The sequence below is a fragment of the Setaria viridis genome, chromosome 6 (genome assembly GCF_005286985.2).
Source record: "Setaria viridis chromosome 6, Setaria_viridis_v4.0, whole genome shotgun sequence".
Lineage (NCBI taxonomy): Eukaryota > Viridiplantae > Streptophyta > Magnoliopsida > Poales > Poaceae > Setaria > Setaria viridis.
This window is the reverse complement of record NC_048268.2, coordinates 26,113,969-26,127,586: the sequence shown is the minus strand read 5'-3', so window position 1 is coordinate 26,127,586 and position 13,618 is coordinate 26,113,969. Positions and strand designations below refer to the sequence as shown.

At 47.0% G+C, this 13,618-nt stretch overlaps 1 protein-coding gene across 1 annotated transcript; it reads left to right on the top strand.

The window, feature by feature from the left end:
• The first annotated feature begins 293 nt into the window (after window positions 1-293).
• LOC117859721 (uncharacterized) lies at window positions 294-1,520 on the top strand. Its single transcript, XM_034742900.2, has 2 exons — window positions 294-969; window positions 1,077-1,520. The coding sequence occupies exons 1-2, from the start codon at window positions 569-571 to the stop codon at window positions 1,252-1,254; spliced, it is 579 nt and encodes a 192-aa protein (XP_034598791.1). The 5' UTR covers window positions 294-568; the 3' UTR covers window positions 1,255-1,520.
• The last annotated feature ends 12,098 nt before the right edge of the window (window positions 1,521-13,618 follow it).

The following is a 13,618-nucleotide window of genomic DNA, read 5'->3' as shown; positions in this document are numbered from 1 at the left end:
CGCCATTTGAATAAAAGTCATGCCGCAAACCACCTAAGTGCAGCTATGTTGTGCTACCAAGATTTTATCACTGTGGTAAGGTGAATCTAAGCAATTTTTTTCTCTTCTCATATACTCATATTGATAAATATCGCGCAAAACAAAACCATACATCAAGTCAATCAACAACGCAATCAGCAAGGCGAAGACAAATGGCCCTAGTGGAATAACCTCTAGTGGTTGCTGACATGGATCCGATGGATCAGGAGATTCCTGTCAACGGCCCCGATTCCTCCCCTCCCCTTCTTTTATGTTGCCCCTCCCCCGTTCCCACCACCCACACACCCTCCTCTTCCTCCTTGCTCACCCACCTCTTCCTCAGCTCCTCTCCCCCTCCCCACGGCCATAGCCATGGCGACGACCACCACTTCCACCTTGTCTTCTCGGCACAGCTCCAAACCCATACACCACCTCCTTTAGCCTTTCTCCCAGCAGCTGCAAGGATTACGTAGTAAATAGCCGTACATAGGTTCGGAGAAGGTGTATACTACTACCATACGAGGAAGACAGAGAGACAGAGTAGGCGAGGATGATGGTGGGGAAGAGATCCGGGAGGCCGGCGCCTGCGCGGCATCACATGCGTCGGACGACGAGCATGACGGAGTTCGCGCCGCCGGACCTGCTGGCGGGCGTGCCCGAGGAGGAGCTGGAGGACGAGGAGGCGGAGCTGCAGCTGCTGCCGGCGCACGCCGAGGGGGACCACCACCAGGTCCAGGCGGCCGGGGAGGATCCCTTCGGGTGGGCCGTCGGCGGGTGCGCCGCGGGGAGGGCGGACTGGCTGGCGGCGTACCGCGCCCGCGCGGCGCCAGCGCTGGCGGGGCTCCGGCGGAACTCGGCCGACTTCTCGGCCGCCGAGACCGCCGCGTTCCTCCGCGCCTGCGGGCTCTGCAACCGCCGCCTCGGCCCCGGCCGCGACACCTTCATGTACAGGTAACGCAGACATCTCCGCGTGCACGGCTCGTTGGCTTCGGCTTCGTGCAAGGAGAAGCTACTAGCTAGCGTCCGGTGACTGATTTTGTCTGTCGTCTGGTTTGCAGGGGCGACACGGCGTTCTGCAGCATGGAGTGCCGGCAGCAGCACATCACGATCGAGGAGTGGAAGGAGAAGTGCGCGCTCGCGACGCCGCCGACGGCGCCGCCACCGGCGTCCGAGCCCGTGGTTCCGCAGCCCGCCGCCGCGCGCTCCGACAAGCCCGGCACGCTCGCCGCGGCCTGATCAGCTGGCGACGACGGACGAGATCGAGCTCGCTGGCGCGCCACGCACTACTCCACACGTTACCATGAGGGGAGAGCCATCATCAGCTGTGTAATATGCTCGATCATCTAGCACTGGATGCTACTATATTCATCATATCATCTGCGATGGATGCATGCCACGCATACATCTTTGATGATTTGATCTCAGAACGGCCTTGGCCACGCATGATTTTTGTCATGAACCGTATAAGTTGTGATCAGCTTTGGAATCACACGTTCCTCGCACGTATGGTCCATATGGCGCGCTGTCGATGATGGATAGGTGCGGATCAAGAACGGGGCTCCATCCCGAGCTGAGCTGCTGATTCACACCTTCTGAGCCTTCTTTTCTCTAATTGAAATCATAATTTTTTAACTGAACACCACGTATATTAAAAGGGCTACGTGGGCTCGCCTCGGGCTGCAGCCCGGGCCTAGATCCGCCCCTGGATCTGGCTGGATGGATCTAGCTGGATTCCTCTTGCCGAGACGTGAGCCACAGCTTAGCCCACATGCCATGTGTGCTTTTGATTGTTTTTCAACATGCCTTGCCTTCATTCATGGTGCATGTATCGATCGATCGTGCGCGTGACGGGACAGACAGGAGAGGCGAGAGATCTCAAGAAACCAATCGGTTGGCCAGTAAAAAAAAAGCAGAGGTCTTTCTTTATAGACCTTCAATTCAGTTCCTTCTTCACTCGTTGAGACTTTCTTCTTCAGCTCCGGAAAAGGTCGTAGCAGACCCGCCTCTCCCAGGCCAGGTGTCTTGGCAAGTTAGCATTGGCTTTCTTCTACAACCCTAAGGTTTCCTTGGGAGCAAGGGATTTTTTCCCACAGTTTTTGCGAGAAGCGAACTGATTTCTGTGAGATTCCTGCATCGCAAATTAAAGGATGCCAATCAGATTGGTGGTTGCAGAGGCTGCGATACCCTGTGTTCTTGTGATCCCTGGGGCTTCTGCGTGCGCGAATCTTCCACGATCTTGTCCGTCGTGTCAGCACTCAGCACCACACTCCGCAATCATGAGACCCGGGGGGGGGGGGGGGGGGGGGGGGGGGGGGGGGGTTGATCATTTCCTTTTGGTTCATGCATATGCTAGATAATAACTGATCGTTCACGAGCTTAATTGTGCGCCAACCTCCGAATCATGGCGCTTTGTCTAATAACCCTGGCATAACTGGGGTTTGCTCTCCTCACATGGGCATGCAACTGCACCAAACCCAGGGGAAGCGAGTCGCGTGCTGATAAAGATCTGATTCAACTGCTGGAATATTTGTGATTTGTGAGCACTCTGCATGCACTTGTATGCTCCTTTCGTTTCAAATTGTAGGTTATTTTAGCTTTTTTTAGTTTCATAGATATTATTATGCATCTAAATATAGTGTATGTTTAGACCTACAATTTGGAACGGAGGAGTATATGCTTGTCAAATTTAATTTTACATTAAGGTGATCACTCTATATATTAATTTAAGGATATTTTGGAACTCTTGAGTATGAGAACCTTTATATAAAACCATATGAGCTCCCACCTCTTTATTTGGAAGCACATTCATCTTCTGAGCATGGCCAGGTTGTTATATCAGCGCAACGATTTGAGCACTGGAACAAGTAATCATTAAAACTCGCGGCGCCGACCGGTCATGTATGCTAGTAGTGGCCAATTGGCCACATTAATTCAGCAGCAATAGTCAGCTGGAGGCGTTTCCTTGACACAGTTCAGGGGCTAGGCTCCCCCCTACCGGCTCACAGCTCATGGATTTCCCCCCAGAATTTTTTATCAAAGATTAAAACAGAGGAAGAAGAATGGGAGAAGAAGAGAAAGAGCAAGGAGAGAAAGAGCAAGGAGAGAAGCAACAAGAAGAATGATGAGGTAGACACTGGTAAAAAAACAACATTCCATCCAACTACAAAAGTCTCGGTCGTTTTTGACCCGGGACTAAATATCAATCGGCACTAAAGAACTCTCTTTAGTCCTGGTGGTAATGGTTAGGAACGTTGAGGAAATCTGATAGGACATTTAGTCCCGGTTGGTGTTTTCAACCGGGACTAGTGGTTCCAACCAGGACTAAATGGCGATCTTTAGTCTTGGTTGCAACCAACGACCGGGACTATTTCCTTCTTTTTTTATTCCCCCGATGGACTCTCTCTCCACACCAGCCTAGCAGCCTTTATCACCCCACCGACCTCATCTCTCTCCCCACTACATTATCCTTTCCCCACCACCGGCCTCTCTCTCCCTCCACCGCTTCCTCTCCTCCCTCGCCTACTCTCTGCTCCCTCCACTGGCTGCCGCAGGCGTGCGGCCTTCCCAGCCGGGCCCCTAGCCACTGGCCGCCAGCCACGCGGGCGCACGGGGCCTCCCGGCTGGGCCCTAGGGCGTTGGCTGCCACCGGCGCATGGCCCGTCAGCCACGTGGGCGCACAAGCCCTCCCCGACCGGCCCCTGGCCACCAGTCGCCGCCGACGCGCATGCGGGCCAGATGGCAAGTGGGGGAGCTTGTGGATATGAGAAGTCGGCGAATGTTTCCTTTTTGAGTGGTAGTGCATGATTTGTTTGTGAATGATTCATTTGTGATTGTGCTGTGTTGTGAATCAAATCGAACTCATGTGTCGTGAATCAGAATCTTATACGAATTGATTGGTTGTGTGTTCTCACTTATGTGATGTTCATATAAGATGAGCATGTCTATTGCTTCAATTTGTGAAGTGTTAATTGTTTTGATTGTTTCTGTGGTGGAGTTGGAGCTTGGTGGTACGGTGGTTGAGACGGGGCTGCAGGGGGCAGCGGCATGCCTCTTATTTTTATTTTTTGTTGAACCTTTTTAGTCCCGGGTGAAATACCCGGAACTAAAGAGGGGACGTTTAATCTCGAAAGATTAGTCCCGGTTGGATTTTTGAGACCTATGCATCTCTCCAACCGGGACTAATGGTCACTTTTCCAACATTGAGATAAGCCTTCCTTAGCTTCTGGGCTACGTTCGCCACCAACACAGTTTGCTCTCGCATGCACGGTGATGACTAGTTCGATTTGACAATGGTAACTCAAGCGGGATATCTGTAATGGTGTCTTGAGAGTGGCACTGCAATTCACTCATAGTCGTAGATGGTTGCTGATAGTTGGTGGTTTTTTTTTATTTTTTCGCAGCTATAGCATCCATGACTATATTCTTGTATATATGTTTCTCCTTCTATATCTATGTATACGGTAACTGGTAGATGGTTGCTATACGGTAGCTGGTAAGTTTTTCTCCTACTATATGATATATCAATGCGAATATATTGATTAATTAAATGATTTGAAGTGGTGAAGAGGTCAACTGGTGAAGCAGTGCAATGCACTTTTTTTTATTTAGACAAGGTAGAAAATAAACTTTTTAGACACACACACGCTTGGCCTTTTTTTTAATTTAGACAAGGTAGAAAATAAACTTTTTTGTTTTTCGACAAGTGTGTAGTAGGTGGTGCCTAGCAATGAAAATTCTCACTACGGGAGACAGGGAAATTGCCGAGTGCTAGGGGTACTCGGCGAAGGGCAAAAAACACTCGGCGAACCGTTTGCTGAGTGTAACACTCAACAAATGGCACACGGTAAATTTTCAATCGGCAAACACTGAGTTGCCGAGTGTTTTGTGTCGGGCACTCGGCAAAGTCTTTGCCGAGTGCCGAGAAAACACTCGGCAACCAATTTTTGAAAAAATAAAAAAAGCATCCTCCGCCACCACCACATCCTGCTCCGCCGCCACCACCACCGCCAGCTCCGCCGCCGCCACCACCGCCAGCCGCCACCACCGCCAGCACCACCACCACAGCACCACCTCCCATGCTGCCGTGCCTTGCCTCCTGCCGTCGACGCTGCCGCCGTGCCTTGCACCCATGCCTCACACCGGCCGCCGTGCCTTGCCTCCGCGCCGCCATGCCCGCCGCCACCACCACCACCCGCCGGCCACCACCACCACACCCGCCGGCCACCACCTCTACCACACCCTGGACTCGACGTCGACCGCCGCACGAGCAAGCTCGCCCCACTCCTTGCTCCATGACCGGCATCGTCGCGGGTCGGGGAGCTGGATCCGGGGCAGAGGGGCGGAGTCCCCCCCCCTCCCCGGATCCGGGGAGAGGGGCGGGGTGGAGGCCGGAGATGCCGCCAGAGAGAGGCCGCCGCGTGAGAGAGGGGAAGAGCGGAGGAGTGGAGGGAGTTGCCTGGAGAGGGAGGGGAGGGATCCGGCGCCACTACCACGAAGTCCGCGCCCACCCAGCGAGTCCCCGCCGGATCCGGGGAGGAGGGGCTGTGCAGGGGCTGGATCTGGCCGGATCCGGAGAAGATGGGTGGGGCGGTGGTCGGAGAAAGGGAGATGAGGGGCCGGGGCGGCGGCCGGAGAGGGAGAAGGGGCTGGCCGCGCGGAGGGGAGGGGGGGCGGATCCGGGGAGGGGGTGGGCGGCAGCCGGAGATGGAGAGGGAGGGGAGGGGCAGGGCGCCGCCGGTGAGGGAGGGGCTCGGGAGGGAGGGGAGGGGCAGGGCGCCGCCGGTGAGGGAGGGAGGGGAGGGGGCGCGCGGCGAGGGGGTTCGGGAGGGAAGGGAGGCGGCGTGCAGTGAGGGGAGGCGCGGGGGGGGGGAGGGGGTGTCTTGAGGGGGGGCCGGTGAGAGGAGGCGGGCCCGGCCAGTACGGGGAAAATAAAGTCGCCGAGTGTCCTAGGTGGACACTCGGTAAAGGGTTTCTTTGCCGAGTGTCCACCCTAGGACACTCGGCAAAGTTTTTTTAAAAAAAAATAAAAAATATCCAACAGTTTCAAAAAAATACCCAATTTTCACACGAAACAAGATATTTTCTCTACTGACTATACAAAAAGTTTTGTAGTCAAATTGAACTCGACCGTCACTTCGACTCTAAATTTTATCAAATCCTTCTCAAAGTTACTATTCTTCTGCTGAGATGCTTCGGTTTGTAATCATCGTACATGATGAAATGTGCAAAACCTTCTCAATTTTTTTCCACAGCCTCCACGTATTATATCATCACATCATGACAAATCTCATGATTTTCAGACTTTGCTTGTTTTTTTACAATTTAAAAATACTACTGCCACACGTTCATGGTCGTGTTTCCTGAACAAGATGTTCGAAATTTCTTTTCATTTCATGGGTCAGGTCTCAAATTGGGCCAAATAACATGAATATCATTTTTCTACTCATTTTGTTCCATAATTTGAATCACTTGCAGTTCAAATTTGACTTATACCAAAAATTTCCTTGAAATGCAATTAATTAAATAAATATAGTAAATAAATCCAAAAATATACCAAATTTTAACTTGGAGTACCACATGTTGTATGTGGGGAGTAGAAAAAATTTTAAGGTGAAAAGAGAAAAAAAATATTTTTTTGCCAAGTGTCAAAACAAACACTCGGCAAACCCCCCTCTTTGCCGAGTGTTTCTTTTGACACTCGGCAAAGATGGGGGTTTGCCGAGTGTATTTTTTTTGACACTCGGCAAAGCCCCGATTTACCAAGTGTTTTTTCTTTACCGAGTGTTTTTAGCTTAGCACTCGGCAAAGAGCCTGTTTGCCGAGTGTTCGAAAAAAAACACTCGGTAAAGAAAAAACACTCGGCAATTTTTATCTTTCCCGTAGTGTCTGTATTGATTTAGGACTAGAGATCCAAGTGGTATCTTAGGTCACTGCTTTAGTTTATTTTCGTTTTACTTTTCTTGTGAAATTCAGACTGCTTTATTTTGATGGATTTTGGTCTTACGTAATTTGGATATCCGTGCATTTGAAATAGCTAGGCCGTGTGCATGTAGCCGTGTCTGAACTCTATATATGCAATGGCCACTTGCATGCTTCTCGAGGCTTTGTTTGTTTCGTTGCTGAATTTCTTTTTATAATTACAGTAGGCCATATAAAGTTTAGTGCGTCGGGACAAAGAAAGTACGCGAGTTAAGACTGTGACAGTGAACCAACAGATGTTGGCGTAAAACCGATGTGTATGGTATGGCCTCATCATAAACGTATACAATTGTAACAGAAGATCCCTTGTAAATTCATAAATTCAACTATGCATCCTTCTGACCATTTCAAAGACGAGGGTACGAGGCAAAAAGTTACTGTCCACTAGGAACTGGTGGATCAAAACCACCATCTCCCAACGCAAGCCTATGCAGCACCTGTCACTTTTCCTCTCTTTTCTGCAGTGATTTTCTCTCTCACCAGCTTGGACCTTTTCCTGCCCAGGCTATCGGCGCCTATGCAACGTTATCTGACATCCTGCGAAACCCCCATCTCACGTCCTCTCCCTCCTCCATGCGGCATCCAAGCCTACGTGGCTCTGCTGGTGCGCTGGGCCTGCTCTCAGGGGGCAAACTGCAAATTACTGTACACCACCATTTCTTTAGAAACTGGAAGGAAAATGTCGACACCATGTCCACATTCCCAGTCATCATGACGCTTGCGTGGTTCCGGTCCACAGGACCCTCCTCGTGGACCAGCCCGTGTCGACGTCGTCGTCAACATGCAGCAAGAGGCGCCAGGTCGGGTAGTCCACATGAGCAACAGTGCCGACATGGCGGGCCCGCGTGTCAGTAGTGTGGAGCAGGCGAGCAGCTGCCGGGTTGCAGTCTCGCTAATATATTTTGGTCCTAGTAAAAAAACCACCCTTATACATGGTTATTTTTAAAGTTACGTTATATGAGCCACATGCACGTCTTATATAACCAGTCTTCGTGACCTTCCAAGGTGCTGCAGCTCGAGAAAATTTATTGTTACTTCGAATACCTTAGAGGAGTCCCTGTTTTTCCGGAGTGAGTGTATAGTATGACCATAAAAGGTGGCACTAGCATAAGAGGATTTGGCAGTGCTCCTGCTCTTAGGTTAAAAACAGATAATATATTTTTATATATGTTGCTTGTCAAAGTTTGACTTATATATGACGCACCAAGATGGAGTTATATTTGCGATAAGAGAAAAAGTAACCTTTGCGAATGGAATAGCTCCATCCATAGAATCTGTTGACACCGATTTTTGGCCAAGATCAACCGAAGAAGATAAGGTTGTTATAGCCGATGATGGAGAGAGAAAAGAGCCGTTGAATATCCTGCGTTGACCAAGCCCCACCGCGGATGACCAAGGTTGCAGAAGCTGATAGAAGATCGGAGAAGATCCGATCCGAAGCGAAATCGACTCCACCAATTAAGGGAAAGTGTGGAAATTTATCTTTAATAGTTTTTAGATAGCTGTAATAGTTATGTTGTAATGGACTAGGATTTTAGTTTGCTTCAGGGTATAAATATAAGCACATGAGCCCTGTAACAAAGGAATCAATCAATCAATACAACCTTTCGACGCCACGTCGCCAAAACCCTAGGAGTAGGAGTAGAGTAGTTTCGACGAGTTCCTTCTTGCGTGCACGGCTGCATCAGCTTCGATCTCAGGTGAGCTTGCAAGTACCGTCACCCAGTTGTTACGGCCTCTGTCAGAACTTTCTAAGTTAAGTCTTATATTCTAATATTCGGATGTGTAGCTAGTTATCGAGTTATCTTAGATTGCAAGTAGAACTTTGTAGGCTTTGTTCAATATTTTGCTTGTTTTCGACGTTGCTCACAGGTATCGAATTGTTTGATTTTATTAAGTTGCATTGTATCGGTCTGTTAGTTTTATCAAGCGCTCACAGTTATCGAACGGCTTAGATCTGGTTAGGTTGTCTTTATCGGCTCCTTGACCTTGTTCAAACGTTCACCAGTTATCTGATTGTATCGGTTGGCTAGATCTCGCATGCTTTTATTGCTTTACATATGCTAGGTCCGATAGATTTTTACCCCTGCTCCTCGTATTGCCAGGCGTCGGACCCTTAACGTCAGAACGCTACTGTTGAGAGCTGATGCATCGGCTGGGTATCATCCATAACTGACAGAAGCGCGATGACGTCGTTGAGCTGATAGTTGTGCGTACGAGGCCTTGCTGTGCTTGCGGTTTCTGCCAACTCATGCTCATCAACTGTAAAGTGGATGTTGTAAATTTGTTAATCTTGTAAATTTGTTAATCTTAAAATTTATTGGCTCAATCTCTTGGAAGCTTTTATAGAAATATGGTGTGCATACATTCGTAGGGATGAATACATATGTGTGAATGTGAGCGCTTGGATCTATACTTCGAAAAAACCTTTAACGCCTCACTATATGGAAATTTAGTAAATTACTTCTCGAAATCATAAGCAATTGGTGTTTATGACATTGAAATAAACACATCGGACAATTTGCACATACCTCTGAAATCCTGTGAAACTGTTAAAGATTTTTTTCGTGTTTTCAGTAAAACAATACATATTCATGAACGAAGTTGTAGGATCTTGGTAGCGTTGTAATTAGCCACAACAGTATGATCAAACATGTTGTCTAGAAGCTCCCGGAGTATGACCGGACATGTTTTCAAGGCTAGACCTTTTGTCTTGAAGCAGACTAACAAACGAGCTGCAAATTACATCAATAAGTAGGAGTAGAAAAAAAGAGAGAGGAAGTTAGTATGTACTCTGACCCAAACGGTAAAACTTCACGTCTGATAGTGATAAAGGAGCCCTCAACAGAAAACTTAGCTAGGAAGAGGCAAACTGTCAATTAGCACAACACTGATTTTTGAGCCAGCACACTAACGTACACAAAACATTACGAGCATGACTAATAATTTAGCTATAGTAGCTGGCATTATGTTAGCACCATGCCTCCATGCCACCCATCAAACAATCCACTTATAATAGTTTCTTGTTGATATAGGCTACAATATTATTGATATATGCTCCATAATTTATCCTCTCACAGAGTATCTTGGAACATGTCTCTCAACTGTCTGTAAACTACCTCTAGGGCAGTTGGTACTTGGTGGAGCTCCTGAGGAGCATGTCCAATTAAACCCCGGTTTGCACTCATATAGGCGCAGGACCTCCGTGTGGCACCAAAAGAAGTGAAGGACGATGGAACCCACTACTTGACACACTAAAGCCTTGAGCTCTAGGATATGAGGAACCACTTTGTCCTTCAATTTGTGCAAACCTTGTGATAAAAGGATAGATGGATGTCGAAGTAGAACGGCATCAAGAAGTTAATAATAAACACACTTATATATGACAATCCAAATCAAACTTCAGAATTAAGAGGGTGAGAGGTAGCTCCTTTGTTATACGAGGATTGTGGACGTCTCACAGTTATATTTGACAAGAACAAATTAAAGGAAGAAAGTACTCCCTCCATCCCAAATTACTATTCATTTTAGCTTTCTACACACATCACTTTTGCTTTGTATCTAGACATTGCATATATTGAGGTGAGCATCAAAAGATATGTTTCTAGAAAAGCAAAAACGAAGAATAGTAATTTGGGATTGAGGGAGTACTCCATCCGTTCCAAATTGTAGGTCGTTTTGACTTTTCTAGGTTCATAGATATTATTATGCACCTATACATACACTATATGTAGATGCATAAAAATATCTATGAACCTAAAAAAGTTAAAACGACCTATAATTTGGAATGGAGGGAGTACATAATAAGGTAAAACCTAATTAACTTTGTGTTTAGAAAAAAAGAGAACAAATTTGAGCTCCATGAAATGCTACCTAGCAGGCCTATTTCCATTTTCTACGAAGCCTTATGTATTTTAAGTTTTGGACCTAATTGATATTGTGTACCTATAACAGCAAAATCTTATAGGAAGTACTCCCTCCGTTCCAAATTATAAGTCATTCCAACTTTTTTGGAAAGTCAAAGTATCTCAAATTTGACCAAATTTGTACAATAGTATTAACATTCATGATACCAAATAAGTACTATTAGTTTCTTCATTAAATATATTTTCATAGTATATCTATTCGATGTCATAAATCTTTGTAATCCTCTCTATAATTTTGGTCAAACATAAAATGATTTGACTCTCCAAGTTGGAATAACTTATAATTTGGAACGGAGGGAGTAGCATAGTTCGTGGATAAGCAACATAGTCTTCGTTGAAATATCAACAATTAATCATCAATTCATCATCAACTCCAATTATCACGAAGATATGTATAACCCAGTCGAGATCTAGCTACCGAGCTTTATCTTCGGGAAGCAAAAACGCTGATGGACGCATGATAGACACAACTAACAATCCTCAGATCTGCGAGGTCCCTTTCAGCCTCGGCATCTCGACGGCCATGGTGCATGTTATGCCAAGGACAGCAACACACGAACCTTTCCAACAGAAGAAAGGGCGTGCATCTTTGGATGGAGTGCCGCATTGCTTTCGAGCTAAGAAGAGGCTGCGTGCTAGATTCTTCGTCACCGGGTGGAGCTGTGGATCAGTGGATGCACTAGCTGCTCGTCGCCGGTGGTCCTTCATTCCTTGGCTTGCCGGGAGACGACGATGCGCTCTCGTCCAACCGCGGCTATCACACTCTTCGCTCCAGCACCGTCCACTTGTCCATCCCTGTAACACTTCGGAGCTCCACTATTCGTTGCTCTCCGCATCTCTGTTGCCAACATTTCCGCGTGCCTACAATTCTCTCTTTCTCTCTCTCTCATGTGCACCTGTTCAAATTCCCCATGCAGTTGGCTTCAGTAAGAGAAAGGGATAGGAGAGAAAGAACAAGGTAGAGAGACGATGATGTTGCATGCCAAAGAATGAGCTTTTCAATTTTTTGGCTGCAACTTGCCAACATGTAAGTTGCTTGTGAAAAAAGGGTTTGTAAGTGAATGGGAAAAATAGAGAAAGTTTGCTTGTGACGATTGTTGGCAAGTGGCGACCTGGTCGTATAGTAATTAGCGTACTCCCTCCGTCCCAAAAAACAAGTCATTTTAGAATTGTTCCAAGTCAAAAAAAATTTAGGTTTGATCAAGATTATAAAAAAACTACATATAGAATTGTTCCAAGTCAAAAAAATTTTAGGTTTGATCAAGATTATAAAAAAACTACATATATTTATGGTATGAAATAAGTACCATTAGATTTATCATGAGATATATTTTTATAACATACCTATTTGATGGCATATACATTGATACTTTTCTCTATAAATTTGGTCAAAGTTGAGAAAATATGACTTGTCTTTTTGGACGGAGGGGCATGTGTTGTTTGTAGATAACGGCTGAAAGGAGATGGAGACTGTGCAAGTTGGCTATGATATGATCAAAGGATGATCGGCAAATATATATGGAGAACATAGATGGAGAGATAGATTCTGTGGAAGAAATGTGTAGATCGAATTGATACTGATTTTTGCGCGGCGGCTATTGAACAGGAACTGATCTATGCTTCCAAGATCATATTCTTCCATTACTGATGTTTATACAAAAAAAAGATACTTATGGTTTACTGTGTGCCAACTACAGAACCACACAATCAATATATTTGCCATGATGCGTTGTTCGAGTTCATTCGATTGACGCCTTTTACAAAAGGAAGAAAAAAAAGAAGCCCATGACAGAGGTCTAACACCATTTCATTCCTGAAACAAGAACCCAACCACCTTTCAGATGGGACATGCATGGGACCTATCCGAGTCAGCATTCGCCTATCCTCCATCAAAATTACGAAAACAAAACGGAGAAGCTAGCGTATGATCCACTGGGCTGCAGTAGCTTTCACCTTCTGGTAAGCATTAGGTATGCACTCCAAAGCGACGCCCTGCAACTGGCAGCAAATATACAAATGGAAATGATGCACATCGGACCAATTTGTTTGGAACAAACAGGCGTGAGCGTGATGTGAGCTCCTCTGAGGCAGGCAGCGACGCGAACCTGAATTTGTTTAACGAAGGGCGGGCAAAGCGGTGACAGAGGCCGAAAGGGCCATCTCATAATGCAGGGGTGGGAGGGAGCAGCGAGAGGGTGGCATCATCATTGAGAGCTTGATTAAATATTTGGCTGATTGCCCGTCGCCAGATCACACTGAAAGCTTCCCAAAAGAAAAATAACTTTGAGGGTGATCCGTAGGCTTTAGGCTTTGGCTAGCATCCATCACCTAGGAGCATTATAGTAGCACTAAAACCCTGCTCTTCATGTAAGACACTTGTTTATGTTTGCAAAGTATAGTTCACTTGTGGACTTTGTAGTTGGGAAATTGTGAAGTTCATTTTTGCACGCTCCTTGCGGTTTAGTCGATTGAAATCGACAGCAACTATGGGGACGCTCGGATCCCTTGCTGCTCCTTGCCTTCTCATCAAGCTCTCCTCGGGGATTGCGTTAGCAAGCTTTCGGCTCGCTCCTGAGGGAGAGGGATTCTCGCTCGCTCGCGCGGGCGAGGTGAGGCAACGCTCGTCCAGGAACCGAGCGTGTCCAATAATTTTAGTGGCGGTGGAATTCACTCCGGTGAATTGCTGATCTCCAGCC

What these genes read in the sequence shown, in the direction of transcription:
- LOC117859721 (XM_034742900.2), top strand. Translation starts at nt 569, where the DNA reads ATGATGGTGGGGAAGAGATCCGGGAGGCCGGCGCCTGCGCGGCATCAC. An exon ending in CGCGACACCTTCATGTACAG is followed by an intron (nt 970 to 1,076) that starts GTAACGCAGACA and finishes TCTGGTTTGCAG; the next exon opens with GGGCGACACGGCGTTCTGCA.